General features: G+C 35.5%; 1 protein-coding gene across 4 annotated transcripts in view; it reads left to right on the plus strand.

Moving 5' to 3' along the window:
• Window positions 1–16,841, plus strand: part of ARHGEF10 (Rho guanine nucleotide exchange factor 10) — a 233,388-nt gene that overhangs the window by 189,842 nt on the left and 26,705 nt on the right. For all 4 annotated transcript variants that reach the window (XM_069065400.1, XM_069065398.1, XM_069065399.1 and 1 more), the window contains one exon: window positions 6,457–6,599. In XM_069065400.1, coding sequence (XP_068921501.1) covers window positions 6,457–6,599 — 143 coding nt within the window. The remainder of the gene's footprint in view (window positions 1–6,456; window positions 6,600–16,841) is intronic.

Consider the following 16,841-nt stretch of genomic DNA (forward strand, 5'->3'; position numbering starts at 1 on the left):
TCCTTCAACATAACTATTCTCAATCCAATGACCTAGAGGTTAGGCTCCAGGTTTTTTTTTTTAACATGAGTATCCACTTTGTTTTTCAAGTACTAAAATTAAAATGATAACACCATTACTTAGTGACAGAATGTCATTTTATTGAGTTCTGAACACAATGAAATTTCCTCTGGATAGAAAATTGAAAATTGATCTAGTCTGCTTGCTTTGGAAAAATGAGACTAGTCTCAGGTAAACTGAAACTTTTCCTGCCTGAAATGCAATGTCATGTTCAAGCCAGAGTCAAAGCTGCTTGACAAAGGGTTAGATCTGTAGCAGTGTCATGTGACATACACGTAATCCTTGGTTTGGAATCCATCAATAAGTATCCCACAGGTACCGCCTACTCAATAACAGTATGAAGTTAGGATACATCTCCAGGGAAAATATTCTCAAGCGTTCCACCATACCTAGGTAGATGCCCAGGCCAAATCATTAACTGTGGCATTTCTGCAAGCTCCACACAATTGTCACTGGTGGATAAAAGCCAATGAATGAGTCCTAGGGGTGCCGTCACCATAGGGTATCATCAGTGCTGCTAATGCACAAAGAAGAAAGGAAAAGGCTAAATTCTTTTGGCAAGAGACTGAGGGAAAAAAATCTGTGAAAGCCAAAATGCTAAAGGTTGTGTTTCCAGAGAAAGTCTTTCAAAACCACTAAGTGAAAATCCATGGCTTGAAATTTTTCTTTCAAGTCCTGAAATGATCTACTAAACAAATAAAAGGTTAGCAAATCCCCTATAGTATATACATGTTAAAACATATGTTGAAATGATCACGTCAGAGCTGTCCATGTTTTGTTTTTGTGGGGGTTAGGGACTTAGGGAGCAGTCAAGTAACAATTATTGTAGGCATACAATGGCTTCATTGTTTTGTTTTGGAATGGAAGTGGTTGTCAGTTCTTAAAGATTTTTGTTAGTGAAGAGCAAGACTTGATGTTTTTTACCAGAGTCAAAAAGTTTTAAGTACCAAACCCAGAAATATCTGATATCATCTGTGAGCCAGGCTGCCCAGCTTTAATGAGCTACATTATCAGAATCAACTCATCTAGACGTCATCCGAAGAATGGAGGTGGCGAATCACTGTTAGTGATTGAACTACCCACACAAATAAGATTGCAGGTCTTTGGACGTATCAATGTAAAAGATGATCAGCTCCTAGAATTTTAGAACCTCAGGACCTCCGGTTACCTGGTTAGCTCAATTTCAGACCTAAAAAGTCAAAACTTAGATTACCAACATCAAGATCCTTAAAATTCAGTGTCTCATGCTCTATTGCCCTTGGAGACAATGGCTGTATTTCAGATAGAGGTGGGATTAGGTGGAGAAGGGCCAGACAAGACCAGGGAACAGCAAATAGGGTAGTCGGACTGGATGTAGAATACATTAAAAAGAATAGCATGGGGTGGCTAGGTGGCGCAGTGAATAGAGCACCGGCCCTGGAGTCAGGAGGACCTGAGTTCAAATCCGGCCTCAGACACAACCCAAAAACTAGCTTGTGACCTTGGGCAAGTCACTTAACCCCAACTGCCTTCCAAAAAAAAAAAGAATAGCATGAAAGTGAGGTATAATATTCCAATTGCAAAATAATTTGGTCTCCACTTCCCATTCAGTTCTAGGCTCAATTTATTGTCTAACTTCAGTACTAATCCCAGATGGAGATTTAATATAGATGCATATATATGTTGGATAATTCACAGAATTAGTCTCTCAGTATACATAAATATGAAGAATGGATTGTAGGCAATATGTGTATCAACATTGGCCTATAAGAACATATACATACTGCTAGGCTAATTTTGCATGTTGCCCAGTATCTTTTGAAAGTTATTTATATTAATCTGTCAATTTAGACTACACACACACAGTGTAAATTGCCTTAAATCTTGATCCAGATATCTTGGATTGATGCTACAGATAGATGAGAGAGACTAAGAGATAGGCATGCAGAAAATACACACATATTGATATGGTAATTCATTGGACCATCCATCCAACTCTATGCCATAATTGGACAATAAATATTCTTTATCCTCTTGGGTTTTCCTGTATAGTTTACTAAGCTAATCATTTCTCAGTGACTCTGGATCTCATTGAAGAGGCCCTGGATTGTTTGAAGGCTTGATGCAGTCACCAGAGTGTTATCTATAAATATGAGCATCTGCAGAATTTTACCACCTGAATATAAGAAATCACTTCTAATTCGCCTCCATTCAATACATATTCTATGACAGTGTCAAACATGTCTCCCTATTTTATGTCTTGCTTGCTATTGATATTCAAAGAAAACAAACTATTTCTGCAATTATATCTATCAAAAAATCTTATATGATCTCAGCATGTTCATGGGAGTCACTTTGGAGGAAAATTGCTGTAAAGGCTGCATTTTGCCCTCCTGACCAAAATGCTAAGCCAATATAGCTATAGGTTCACAAGTCAGCTATGTATTCCAAGTCAGATCAAAGGTTCCTAAAGCTATGATGAAAAATCAAAGTGGTTAATTCTACCCTTTTATTTATCGTTATTTAGGGACTTTGGCCTATTTTTATGTTTTGGGAATCCTTTCTGCAACTCAGACTTTAAAACAAATAATAATGTAGTAGAACAGTTCATTATTTTTCCCTCTCCTAAGCTTTGAAAATGAACAAATAAGGACTCAAGAGGGGAAAGAAGGTATTAAACCAATAGTCAGAATGAGTGGACACCTACTGCATGTAGTGTGACTTAATGGAGGTCCAGAAGAACCCACTGCCTTCTTATATACAGCACTCACTGCCTCTTTTGCCTCTGAAGATCTTTTTACCAGTGAATAAACTATTCCATTACACAGCTAAGGAGAAGGCTTAAAATACTTACCCCCTGGGAAGAGTGAAACATCTATGTACTGTGAAGTTAAGATATGGATGGCTAATTGATTCTTTTCTGAATTGTTGTTGATAAAGGAGGGGAAACGAGGGAAGCACTGGTAATTCTATGGATAAAGGAGAAAGAGATAGAGGAAAAGAAGCTGGCAGGACCAAAGGCAACTTTCTCTACTTCACATTTTTCTAAAGAATAATCCTTCATGCCTTGATAATCCTTTTTATGATGTTAAAGTAATTTTTCTGCTCATGAAATTTAACTTGCACTCTAGAAGGCCTTACATGCCATTATTCTACTAACCTGTTTAACACCACACTGTTTCTGGTAAACTACAATTATTGATCGCTCACTTAAGTAGAACACTATGAAATAATCACTGGATAGAGAAAAGAAGGACATAGAAGTCCATTTTCCTCACCCTAGGAATTTATGTTATCTTTAATTCATGTGTCATGTACAGTGATCTAACCATCTACTTTAATGGAATTTTCTAATAAAAAAAGAGTATCAGATTAAAATAATTTAAGTATAGATTTTCTTCAGTTGCATGTCCATCTTTTTTCTCTTGTAATTGTCATCCTAAAAAAGTAAAGATATAGTGGGAATTGATATAGTAGGGGAAATAATAGGATAAGAATCAGGATACCATGTGACCTTGGACAAGTCTTTTTCTTTCCTCTGATTTTGAGTTTCCTCTTCTATAAAATAAGGGGGTTGGAATAAGCAACTGCTAAGATTCCCTTCCATCTCTGACTTTTCTGTGATTCTGTCAAATGCCAATACTATATTGGATAACCATGAAACAAATCAAATCAAAAGTGAAAGTTCTCTAAGCAGTAAATAAAACCAGTTTTCTCTGCCTATCAGATGTAGTGGGAGATTGAAAATGTTTGTGGAGTTGAATTGAATTGTGAGAAGTCTCATATCATTTGTTTGCTTGTGGATTGAAACAGTATCACTGCATGACCAAAGTTAAAAGTAAATGTCACCCTTTGCCCCCATTCCAAGTTTAATTCTCAGGTATAAAATCCCAGCTTTAATTTTTTTAATAGGCTGTTATGATTTATTTAATCTGGAGTTTCTTGCTCCAGAGAATTGACCAATAATATTTTGAAAAATATTGGCAAATGGTGCAAAATAATCTGAAAAGAAATAGATAATATTATTTCTACTAACAATGGATGATAAATTACATATCTGCCCAGCACAATGGAGTTTACAAAGTCCTTATATGTACATGATCTCTTCTGATCTTTGAACCCCATAAGGTAGGCAAGGCAAGAATTATTTGTTCATATTTTACTAGTGATGAAGCAAACTGAGAGAAAGAGATTTCCCTAACTGCAGTCACATGACTAATAAGTTCCAGACTTGGGAATCTAGCCCAGGCTTTCTGATTGCGGGGTTTTCTTTTTCCAGTCCATCATACTACCCCTTAATAAAATCATTTGCCACAATCTACTGACCTAATTGTAAAGGATGTGAATTTTCATAACAATTGAATTAGAGAGAGAACTAAAGCATAGAATGCCACAATTCTCTCCCTACCCCAGTTCATCTTCCACTCAGCTGCCAAAATGATCTTCCAAAATCTCAGGTCTTAGCAATTCATGCTTCTCCTCCCTCCCCCACTATTCAATACATCGGTGACTCCATATCACCTCTAGAATTAGATATAAAATCTTCTTTTTGGCCTTCAAAGCTCTTCATGACCTGCTCCCATCCTACCACCTTTCCAATGTTCTTACACTTTACACCATTTCTCATGTACTTGGTGAACCAATAATAATTAGCTCCTTGCTATTCCTCACACAGGACACTCCATCTCCAGACCAACTGTTCCTCATGCCTGGAATATTCACTCTACTCATCTCCACCTCCTGGCTTTCCTGGTTTCCTTTAAGTCCCAGATAAAATCCAACCTTCTACAAGAAGCCATTCTCAATCCCTCTTAATTCTAGCGCCTTCTTTCCATTGACTGTCTCCACTTTGTCCTGTACATAGCTTGTTTGTACATAATTGTTTATATGTTGTCTCCTATATTAGACTGTGAGCTCCTTGAGAGCAGACTCTCTTTTGTTTTTTCTTTCTGTATCCCTAGCACTGCCTAGCACGTAGTAGGTGTTAAAAAAATAAATGTTAATTGACTGACTGACATTATTAAAAGCTATGGGTCTAATAGACATCAAAAGACCAAATGTGGTATTTGTCTAATATATAGAATCAAAAACGAGTTAGAACCTTCTGTTCCACTTTTTTCTCTGTATCTTCTATATCTAGATGCTTAGTAAATTCTTAGATACTTAGTTTGTTGATTGATAGGTGGATAGATTTTTAAAATGGATACAGATTTGGACTTAAAGGAATGTGGGCTTGCCACATACTCACTGTGTGACTTCACCAAGAGACTTTATGTCTTGGGGCCTCAGGTGTTTGGACTAGTAAGATTCCTCCAAACTCTAGATGTCATCATTCTAGATCATATCACCTTTTAATGTTTAGAACTTACATGTTCTAAAAAAATTGGTTTAATTTATTTTTCTATTTGAGGGCATTGATGGCAGGAAAAACAATAACAACATCATGAATTTTTATGATGTTATGATTCATAAAATATTTTATGAATATTTATATGTGGAGTATATATATATATAGACAGAGAGTATACAAACACATATATACTACATATTTTTTTTTTTTTGCTTTTTGGAGGGAGGAAGACAGTGCATTTGGGGTTAAGCGACTTGCCCAAGGTCACACGGCTAGTAAATTTTAAGTGTTTTAGGCTGGATTTGAACTCAGGTTCTCCTGACTCCAGGGCCAGTGCTCTGTTCATTGTGCCAACTAGCTGCCCTATGTTTTAAAATATATATTTAAATTGAGTCATGTTTGAATTATTCCTGATGTTGTTATTGTTTTTCCTGCCATCATGCAAAAGTTATAGGGAAGGATCTTTTAATCTAATCTTTTAACCTTTTAATCTTATCCCCTTTTTCAAATTTAGAGTTTCCAGAGGTTCATAATTTCATCAGCAAAGTCCTTTCTCCATGGACCTAAAGGGTTATCCCTTCACATTTAATAGATATTCTTCAAAAATTTTTGTGGCCAAAATCATTTATCACTTAATGACCAACGTTTTATATTAATACTCATTACCCATAACCCACCAGAAAAGAAAGCAAATTAAGCAAGAGAGAATGGCTTCTCTATTTGCATTGTGAATTAATCCTGAGCATGAAGTATGATTAGAAAGAATAAAATAAGTATAGTAATAACATAGAGAAAATTTCAATTTCTAACTTATTAGTTCTAGGTCTTTCTAGTGTAACTGAATTACTCTATTTGAAATACTATGATTTCCAGAACGGCTCAGGTATATCCCTTCACTCCTATCCCACCCACTAAACAAACATATATCCTAATGTCAGTTAAAAATGAGTTTTGATTCTTTAACATTTAGGATGGTCTAATTCATTATTCCCACAGCCAGAAAAACAAAGCTACATCAATAATTAGGGTTAGACTGTGATTTCATTTTATTTTTATTTTCATTTAAGATGGATCCTGGAATTCTGAACCTCAAAAAGTGGTCAAATTAGGTGTCCTGCCAGTTAGAAGCCTACTAATGATGGAAGATACAATATGGGCAGCATCCGGTGGACAAGTTTTTATCATCAGTATTGAGACTCATTCTATAGAGGTAACTTATTTTTAATGCATTATTTCTATATTATACAATGAAAAAGACCCACTGAACATATTATCTGAAAAAAAGTCAAGGACACCAGCTTCTGGTACAACCCAGACACAGATGAGTCAATTGTCTGAAGGAGAGAGCTTCAAAAATACTTGATAAAAGATGGAGAGCATCCTGTATCTCAACCATGCTGATTAGGCTATATAATGATAAATGTTGATACCTTCTAAAATTTATTTTAAAATATTTTTGCAAAAATAAGTGGAGTTTTTTTGGGGGGTGGGGCAATATATAATTTTCCTCAGTCTGCATAATACCCTTTGCTACTGTTGAATCTAAACTTGGCTAAAATTTTTGCAGTCAGTGCAATTAATCACTCTGGAAAAATGCATTCCTATGAGCCTCTCCCAATAGGTAACTAATAGTAGAAACAAAGCTTATTCCATTTCCTTAAAGCCTTTTGACTGATTCCTTTGGGAACTTTAGGTGTAGATATTAGATGGCTGCTTTAAGGGTTCCAAAGCAGCCTGGAATCTAGCAAATTATTTTTGTAAACTGATCAGGTATTCAGTATGTGCATCCTAATAGAAAAGTAGAATCATATATAGAGGGGAGAGAATGTTTGACTGGGTCAGGAGACCTGGGACTCTTGTGCTGTCTCTGTAGTTACTTAAATTATCTTGGGGAAGTCACTTCCCTCTTCTGGGGTTTCCTGTAGAGTGAGGGAGTTGAACTGGTTACTCCTTCATTTCCATTAATTCTCTAAAATTTTGTTTAGATTATTTTGCTTGTTACATTTATTTCAGAAAATTTCTAGATATTATAGAGAAAAAACTGGTTTAAATTTAAACTGCATACATCGTCTTAAAATTCTGTAACTTAGTATATCTTTAGTTTTATGTCCTCCTTCCCTAATCATTCTTCATGCTACTCACAGAATAAGCTGCCTTGTGTGCACATTAGAGTGTGCCACTACTCTGATTAAAACTGTTATTCCCTAACGAAGTCTAAATTCTAACAGTTTATGATTCAAGATTCTATACCCAGGCATCCTCTTTATCTTTTTTATCTAACAATGTTTTTCCAGTGCACTCACTTCAGTCACTCAGGCCTGACTATTTGCCATCCTTCATCCAACACACCCCAGTACTAGCCTCTGTTCATGCCATCTCCTGGGTCCTGTATGCTCTCTCCCTTAATCTCTGCTTGGTGAACTCCTTTAAATCCCAAGCTCAAATGCTATTTCCTCCAGAAAGCTTTCCTTGATTCTCCCCTCAACTTCCATTTTTAAAACAACTTTTTTCTCTTTTGATCCTCTTTGTAATATTTTGCAAACTCTGTTATCCCCATTATTCTCCACATTAAAACCATATGATCTTGATACTATTAGGTAGGCAATACATATTTATTCTATTAGTATCTTCCTCCAACTGAGTTAAGCAACAAATATTTATAAAGCGCACTTAGAGGCCGGACCTTGTGCTAGATGTAGGGCCACAAATAAAAAAGGGAGATAGATAGCTCTTGACCTCAAGGGACCAATGTTCAAAGAGTTCGAAAATTTTCTGAAATAAATGTAACAAATAAGCAAAACAATCTGAATGAAATTTTAGAGAGTGAATGGAAATAAGAAAACAATTAGCTCAAACGCATCACTCTAGGAAGCTGAGACCCAGAAAAGTGAAGTGACTTCTCCACATGTATCCTTTATTAGGGGTACAACATGTTTAAAATAAGTGAACATATACAAAATAACAATACAAAACATATGATATATGTAACGTATACAAAATAAATTCAAAGTGATTTCAAGAGTAGGCTACTAACAATTAGGGGAATCAGGAAAGTACATTCAAAGGGCTTAGCACTTGAGAAGAACCATTGAGAGGTTAGGGATCCAAACAGGCAGAGGTGAGGGGCCAGAGCATTCTAGATACTGGGGGATAGCCTATAGAAAGCTACAGAGGCAGGAGATGGAAAGCTGTTTATGAAAATTGACAAATAGGTTAGTTTGGTTGGAATGTGTAGTGAATGAAGAGTGGTAATGTTGTGAAAGGAGCCAGGTTGTGTAGGACTTTTAATGTCAAGCAAAGTTTATATTTTATCCTAGAGGCAATGGGCAACACCTGAAGCTTCATTTGGGGCGTTGGGGTGACATGGTCAGATTAAGATAATGACTGATAGAGATGGGGAAGATGGATTGGAAAAAGAAGGTGGATGTAGGGAGACCTATTTGGAGGATATTGGCAATTAAATAAATGGGGGTGGGGGGTTGAGTTAAGAGGTGTTCAGAAAGTGGTTCACAAGACTTGACAATGGACTGGATGTAGTTAAGGAGAGTAAAAAGTTTCAAGTGACTGAATTCTGAATCTGGTTGACTTAAAGATAGATTGATTCATAAAACATTTATTAAGGACTTAGTACTGTGCCAAGCATTGGGAATACAAATACAAGCAAAAAAGACAGTGCCTACACACAAAGACTTTATATTCTAATGAGGGAAAGCAACAAATAACAGGGAACAGGAAAGGTGAGGAGGGGTTTGAGTAGCCGTGCAAGGTTGCTAAGGAGTTAGAGAAGTCCAGAGAATGAGCTGGGCATTCCTTGCCAGAAAGAAGAAAGTGGGAAAGGAGGAAGAATGAGTTTAGGGCTACTCAGGTGATCCTGCTTCATAAGTTTAGATTAGAATCAAGTTACCCACATTCATAAAAGCCTACCACCAGGTAGACCACTAGGTTATAAATTTTGTGGCCATGGTAGGTCATAAAAGTTAAAGAATTTGAGAGTTGGAAAGGACATTAGTGACCACCTAGTTTAATTCATCTACTTTGTTGTTGAGAATTTGTGGTCTACATCAGTGGAGGGAAATAGCCATACTAGCAAAGAATTGGGTCATTAAAGTATTGAAGCCTTTCCTAACTCCTCTTAATTCTAGTGCCTTTCCTCTGTTAATTATTTCCTTTTTATGCTGTATATAGCTTGCAGCTAAATGATTCAGTGGATAAAGAGGTAGAGCTTTGGGCCTAGAGTCAGGAAGAGCTGAGTTCAAACCTGGCTTCAGATACTTACTAGCTGTGTGACCCTGGGAAAGTCACTCAAATTCTGTTTGCCTTAATCCACTGGAGAAGAAAATGGCAAACTTCTCCAGTACCCTTGCCACAAAAAACCCACGGACCATACAGTCCATCGGGTCATGAAAAGTCAGACACAACAGAACTATTGAACAACAACAGCAATACTTGAATAATGTCATATCCTCCCTGAAAGATTGCAAGTACTATGAGAGCAGGACTGTATCTTAATTATCCTTGTATATAGCCTATTATCTAGCATAATGCGTTGCATATTATAGATGCCTAATATGGGGATATTGAATTGATTGAAACTAAGGGAAGCAGTGTAGCATAGTGGCTAGAGGGCTCTCCTAGAAATTAAGAAGACTTCAGATCAAATAAATTTATTAGCTGTGTGACCACGGGCTAGCAATGTCACCTCTTGGGATTAGTAGGCAAGTCAAAGATCCACATGAATAGGAGTTCCATATGTAATTTCCTTGCACCAATTAAATGATACTAGGTCTGAAGGAGGGAGGGAGGAAGGAAGGAAGGAAGGAAGGAAGGAAGGAAGGAAGGAAGGAAGGAAGGAAGGAAGGAAGGAAGGAAGGAAGGAAGGAAGGAAGGGCAGACACTGTGCTAAGTGATTTGTGCCTCTAGTAATTGTCTAGGGTGAACTTTGAACTCAGGCCTTTCTGACCCTCGGTGTGCCTTTCTATCCATTGTAGCACTAGCTGACTCAAGTTTTAGAATTAGAATGAATCTTAAATATCTTCTAATCTAATCGTCTCATTTCATAGATAAGGAAATAGACACCCAGAAAGAAGCTACATATCTTGTTTAATGACACAGGACTAGTTCATGGCAAAGTTGAGACTAGAAACTTAGTGTCCTACCTTTCAACTTTTCCACTACTTGTCATGAACAAATAATTTTTCTTCTTCATCTGTTTAATAGCTTTAAACCATATAATGCCTTATAACCTGTATTTCCTCTTCATCAGAGGTCAAGCCATTAAGTCATACGAGAAGACAGCCTATGCATAGATGGGGTTTCAGACAGAAAAGTTGATCATATTACAAGAGGAAAAAATAACTCTAATTTTCCAAATTTCCTTCATGTTTTGGTTAGGAAATTTTAAATTTTAAACTCTTTTCCATTGTCAAACAATTACTAGGAACAACCCCTAGTATAAGAATAGCTTGTATCATCATGCTTCTTGCCCCTTCTTCCGCCTACTCTTTTTCTTCTTCTATTATATAATCATTAATTAGTGTTCTGGGTAGCAATGAAGTCTTATTTCAAGCAGTTGATTTTTTTTCTTTTCTATACTCTCCCACCTGCTCCAATATGTAATTCTTGGAATAATAATAGCATGTTTCTATAGAAGTTTTGCAAATGGTTCTCTGAAGTAGGTAGTACATATAATATTGTCCCCATTTTATAGATGAGGAAACTGAGGTTTCAAAGGAAGGGGAATGGAATAAGCATTTATATAGTACCTATGTACTCAGTACTGTGCTAAGTGCTTTTTACAAAGCACTTTGTATCAAAAATCATTTGATCTTCACAACAAACCCGAGAGGCAAGTGCAATTATACCCATTTTTTATGTGGTGAAAACTGGGACAAACAAAAGTAGAGGGATTTGCTCAGAGTCACATGGATAATAATTGACCAAAGCTAGATTTGAACTCAGGTCTTCCTGACTCCAAGCCCAATATTTGGTCTACTGTACCACCAGCTGCCTCTAGATACAAAGAGGGGAAGTGACTTGCCCTGGTTACTAAGTGATCTTGACCTTGAATCTTCCATCTACATATTCATTGTGGTTTTAAAAAAAAATTTAAATTTATTTTTCGTTTTCAACATCTACTTTTATAAGATTTTGAGTTCTTAATTTCTCACCTCCCTCCCCTGCCTCCTCTCCAAGATGGCATACAATCTGATATAGGCCATACACATACGATCACATTAAACGTATTTCTACATTAGTCATGTTATAAAAGAAGAATCAGCAAAAGGGAAAAACTGCAAGAAAGAAAAAAAAACCCAGAAAATAGTATACTTTGATTTGCATTCAGACTCCATAGTTCTTTCTCTGGATATGGATAGCATTTTCCATCACTCCATATTCATTGTCATTTGCCTATGTTGTGCTCCCTTATATATAGTGATATGTAATCTTTTTAGAACAAGAAATTAACTTTGTATCTGCCTGTATTGTGCTTTCCTCTTACAATGTAGAAAAATCTTGTGACAAACAAGTGGAATTCTTCATTTTAAAAAAATTTAATACCAACAGTTATTCAACAACCATCTGTTAAGCAACCACTATATACCTAGTCAAAAAGCATTTATTAAGCTCATGCTATGTACTAAGCATGTTCTAGCCCTGATTTCAGAACTCAAATTACCAAGGGACAACTGAAATTATCCCTAACCTCAAGGAATTATATTCTACTGAAATTTAAATGAAAAAAATATATGTGTATCTGTGCATATATATGTATATATACATACATACATGTGTATATGTATAAACACATATGTATATTGGGGAGAAAAAAAGAAAACATTTCTTTAGTTGCAACCAAGACATTTATAGGTTGCTGTTTCTTCTAGTTATGTTTTCCCAAATTCTAACACTTTCAAAATCAGCCATTTACTTTTAGATAATCCAAAAATCTATTTTGAAATTTGGCTAAAAAGGTAGAAGTAATAAAATTATATTCAAACATAAACCTGCTTTATAAAACTCTTACTACTTAAACTAGCAGGTTTTTTTTTTTTTAATGGCAAGGATAGCAAGATCCTGGCCCCTTGACTTTTGAACAACCAAATTCATTGTGTTGGTCCTGTTGTGCTTGAGAAACTATGGTTCACTTCTTGGCACAGAGATGTGGATTTGCAATCATGCCAGAATTTCCCCTGTGCTGGGGGAGGTCTTTGAAAAGAGATCCCAGTTCAACAATATACTGGTGAAACAGTGGCAAGTTTGCTAGGTTTGACTTTTAGAGAGACTTAACTCTACGATACATGCCCAATAAAATGGGTTGCTATAGAGTTGGGGAAAAGAAAAGTTTGAGAAAGTGAAATGTACTTAGGATAAGTGGAAAGGGAGATAGAAGTTATCAATGATTTCAAAAGCATTGATTTGATATTCAAGGCCCTTAATAGCCTTAGGGCAAATTTATTCTTAATGTAATATGTAGTTAGTGAAGTTCTAAGGTAATGTTAAAATATAGATGGTTTACATTCTGATAAATAGAAATGATGGGAGGGGCATTTTGGTGGTTTTTAAAGTGGTGGTGGGGTTTAAAAGATTAATATTCCTTAAAATTTTGGCTACTATCTGGATAATTCAAGAAAAAACAAATTAGCTTCAGTTTCCTGGAAATTTTAGGCGAAAGCTTCCCACCAAATTAACTGAATAATTGCTTCTATTCCTATGATTTCATGTTGTGAATCCGGACATGAAATCATAGGCATTCCTCTGGATGTGGATAGCCTTTTCCATCATGAGTCCTTTGGAGTTGTCTTATAACCTTATATTGCTTAGATGAGGCCAGTCTATCAAAGTCAGTCATCACAGATATCAAGATTTTTAAATTTAAACTTACTATCCCTTTTCTCTTCAGAGTCTGCCTAGAATAGTGCTAATGGTATCTCCAAAGTAAAGTGGATAAAAGGAATATTTTCTCTTTTTCCCTCCCTCCCTCTCTCCCTTCTTTCCTTCCTTCATTATTTTCTTCTTTCCTTTCTTTTTTTTCTTCCTTCAAACAAATTATAGAATGAAATACTGAAAGATGAGAGTTGATATGTGTTAAGTTGTATCATTTCTAATTCGTCATGTCCTTGAAATGTAGTTTTTTTCTCTTTGGGTTTTTTTTTTTTTGAGTCATTATGGAATATTTGTATAATTGCTATGAAGGCAGCTGGCCAAGAAGTACTTTACCACCAACATCATCAGCACCACTACCCTCTAACTTTCTGGGAATAGGAGCAGCTCAATCCTCCCAGACCATTCTTGCCTTTGCCCAGGGAGTTCTGTGTAGGGTCTTCTGTTTTGACCCCAACTCTTAACGCCCAGTTCCTTTGCAGGATCACAGATTTAGAGCTGAAAGGGACCTTTGAGGCAGTCTAGTCCAACTCCCTCATTTTACAGATGAGAAAATAGAGACCCAGGAGGATTACGTGATTTGTCTAAAGTCACACAAGAAATAAGGGTTGCAAATGAGATTCGAACCCAGGACTCCTGAACCAGTGCTCTTTCCACAGTACCATGTCGTTTTCACTCTGTCTTCCTCCTGTTTATCTTGCTCATCCTCTCTGTTTCCTCTCCTCTCTCAATTGTCTGATTCCAGGAACCTGTGTTCAAAGTGACTTGCTGTAGCTATCATAAGGAACCCAGTGTACCTTGTTACATTTGTAATACTTTTTCTTTTTTACTTTTGTGGGGGTTTTTTTTGTATTTTTTTTTGTGGGTGGGCAGGGAGCTCACACTTATGATTTCATCAGTATTTGTTATTCCCTAGAGATCAGTAACTTGTCTGTAAATTTAGTCTTAAAGAATTACCTGGAGGCACTTAGAGATTAAATGAATAACTTCCTCTAGATCATACAGCTAGTGTTTGTGAGAGATAGGACTTAAATCCATATCTTCCTGTGTCTAAGGCCAGCTCTTTATCCAATATAAAACATTGTATTTAAATTTTAAAACTATGTTTTCAATATAACACTTTTAACAACATGGTTAAAACAAAAACAATAATTTAAAAATACCATGGCTGTTGGATTTTTAGTAAGAAAAAGTTACAAATTTTAATGATTAATTGCTTTGACCCAAAAGTTACAAAAGAAAAAAAAAGTGTTAAAAATGTGTTTATTCAGTGTGTGTCTGTGTGTGTGTGTATGTGAATTTCAGGTTTTAGTGGCAGAATTTTTCCCACATATGTGTTTTTTTTTTTTAATTTGGTCAGGGGAATGTGTAGGGAAATGATACTTATTAGTAAAATGCAGTCGACAGAAGAACTGTTTGACTATGAGACTACCTTACAGCTTGATGCGTTTTGTAGGAGAATTCATGGTGGATTATTAAATGATCTGAAAGGAAAGTGTAGTTAGGTAAGCTCCTGAAATATATTAGGGGAAGGGGAAGAAGAAGAAAAATAGAACAAGACACAGCCCTAATGAACAAGATTGTTAATATTGCTTATTAATTGTCTTAAAAATTTCACAAAATAACTTATTTTAGAATCTAGAGCAAGAAAGGACTTGAAATTTGAGTATGACGTCAGTATTTTATTTTTTTTTAATATTTTACCAAGTAACAAGCATTTATTTTCTCTCCCTAACAACTTCTCCCATTGGTGGGAAAGAACCTTGTAATAAACACATAATCAGGCAAAACAAATTCCCACAGTGGGAAGTCCAAAAATATGTCTCATTGGCACAATAAGTTTATCATCTCTTTGATAGGAGCAATATTCATCATTAGTCTTCTGAATTTGTGGTTGGTCATTTTGAGTTCTTAAGCCTTTCAAAGAGAATGAAGTAAGAAGAACCAGGAAAACAATTGATACAATAAATTGATACATCGTGAAGAAAAATAACTTTTTAAAAGATTTAAGAAATCTAATCAACTCATTTGGCCAGTCACAACTCCAGAGGGCTGATGAAGATCCGTGTGTCCCACTTCCTGCCAGTAGTGAAGATTGAGATATATAGTTTTTTGTATAGGTGTGAATCGGGACGAACTTTGAGAGATGTACTTTTTTGAGTGGGAAAATTGGGTGAGAATTCATTTTGCTTAAATATATATACTTTTTAAAAGATTTTTAAAAATTAAGTTGCAGTGAGTGAAATGAGAAAGCAAGAAAATATATTTTTGTTAATTAAAACAAATTAAACCTTTCACTGTTGTTTGGCTTCACAACATTATTGTTATTGTTTAGATTGTTACCTGGTTCTGCCCACTCCAGTCTGCATAGGTTCATACAAGTCTTCCCAGGTTTGTCTTCATCCCTTTTGTTATTTCTTATGGCATTATATATGGCATATATATTATATATATATATGCGGAATATATATAATGGATTGCATATATAGCATTCCATTCCATTCATTTACCATAATTTGTTCAGCTGTTAACCAAAGTAATGGTCATTCCCTTAATTCCAGTATTTTGCCACTACAAAGAGAGTTACTATGATGTTTTTGTATGAATGGATCTCTTTTTCCCTTTTTTATCTTAAGTTAAAGAATATTTTAATTTAATAAACTTGGGAGTATAGTTCTAAATTGTTTTACAGAATGGCTGGTCCAATTCACAGCTCCATCAGCCATTTATTAATGTGCCTATTTTCCCATATGCCTTCCAACATTTATTATTTTCCTTTTTCTGTCAGTTTGTTCAATCTTATGGGTGTGAGATAGAACCTCAGGGCTGTTTTAAATTGCCTTTTTCTAATTATTAGTGATTTGGAGCATTTTTCCTTGAATATTAATAACTTAGATTTTTTTCCTTAGAAAAGTACCCACTTATATCCTTTAGTTATGTATCACTTGAGGAACAACCCCTACATTTTGCAGATGAGAAAAATAAGGCCCAGAAAGGGGAAATTATTTGCCAAAGGTAACAAAAAATTAGTGTCATAGCTGGGAATTGATCACAGTTTCTTCTACCTTTAGGTCCAATTGCTTTTCCACCATGTCATACTTTAGTATGCTTGGCTTCAGTAATCAAGATAGAATTTAATTTTTCAAAAATATGTTTTCTTAGTTTCTATGCATTATGAGTCATTTAGTAGTAGGCACGAATCATTCTATAAATAAGAACAAAGCCTGTGATTCAGGGATTCCTTATAGCCATGAATGTGATCGTTCATTTATTTTCATTGACTAAGCATATGAAATTTGCATTTTGGTTTCTAGTTTCTTCAGGAAAATTATGCAAATATGACAAAGTTTACATAATGGGAAACTTAAAATTTTTAGAGTTTGAAAACCCAAGTACCATTATGAGTTTTTATGAGTTTATAGTTATTTTCATTTACATGACCAAATTATTAGATTTTGGATGATCTGGATTCAAATCCTTCCTCTAACATCTAACTATGTGAGCGTGTACAACTTATATAACTTCCATAAACCATGTTTTCCTTAACTGAAAAGTAAATATAATACTCCTT

The sequence above is a fragment of the Petaurus breviceps genome, unplaced genomic scaffold (genome assembly GCF_028583685.1).
Source record: "Petaurus breviceps papuanus isolate PSGF00001 unplaced genomic scaffold, PetGlider_PUasm1.0 90686, whole genome shotgun sequence".
NCBI classification, from domain to species: Eukaryota; Metazoa; Chordata; class Mammalia; order Diprotodontia; family Petauridae; genus Petaurus; species Petaurus breviceps.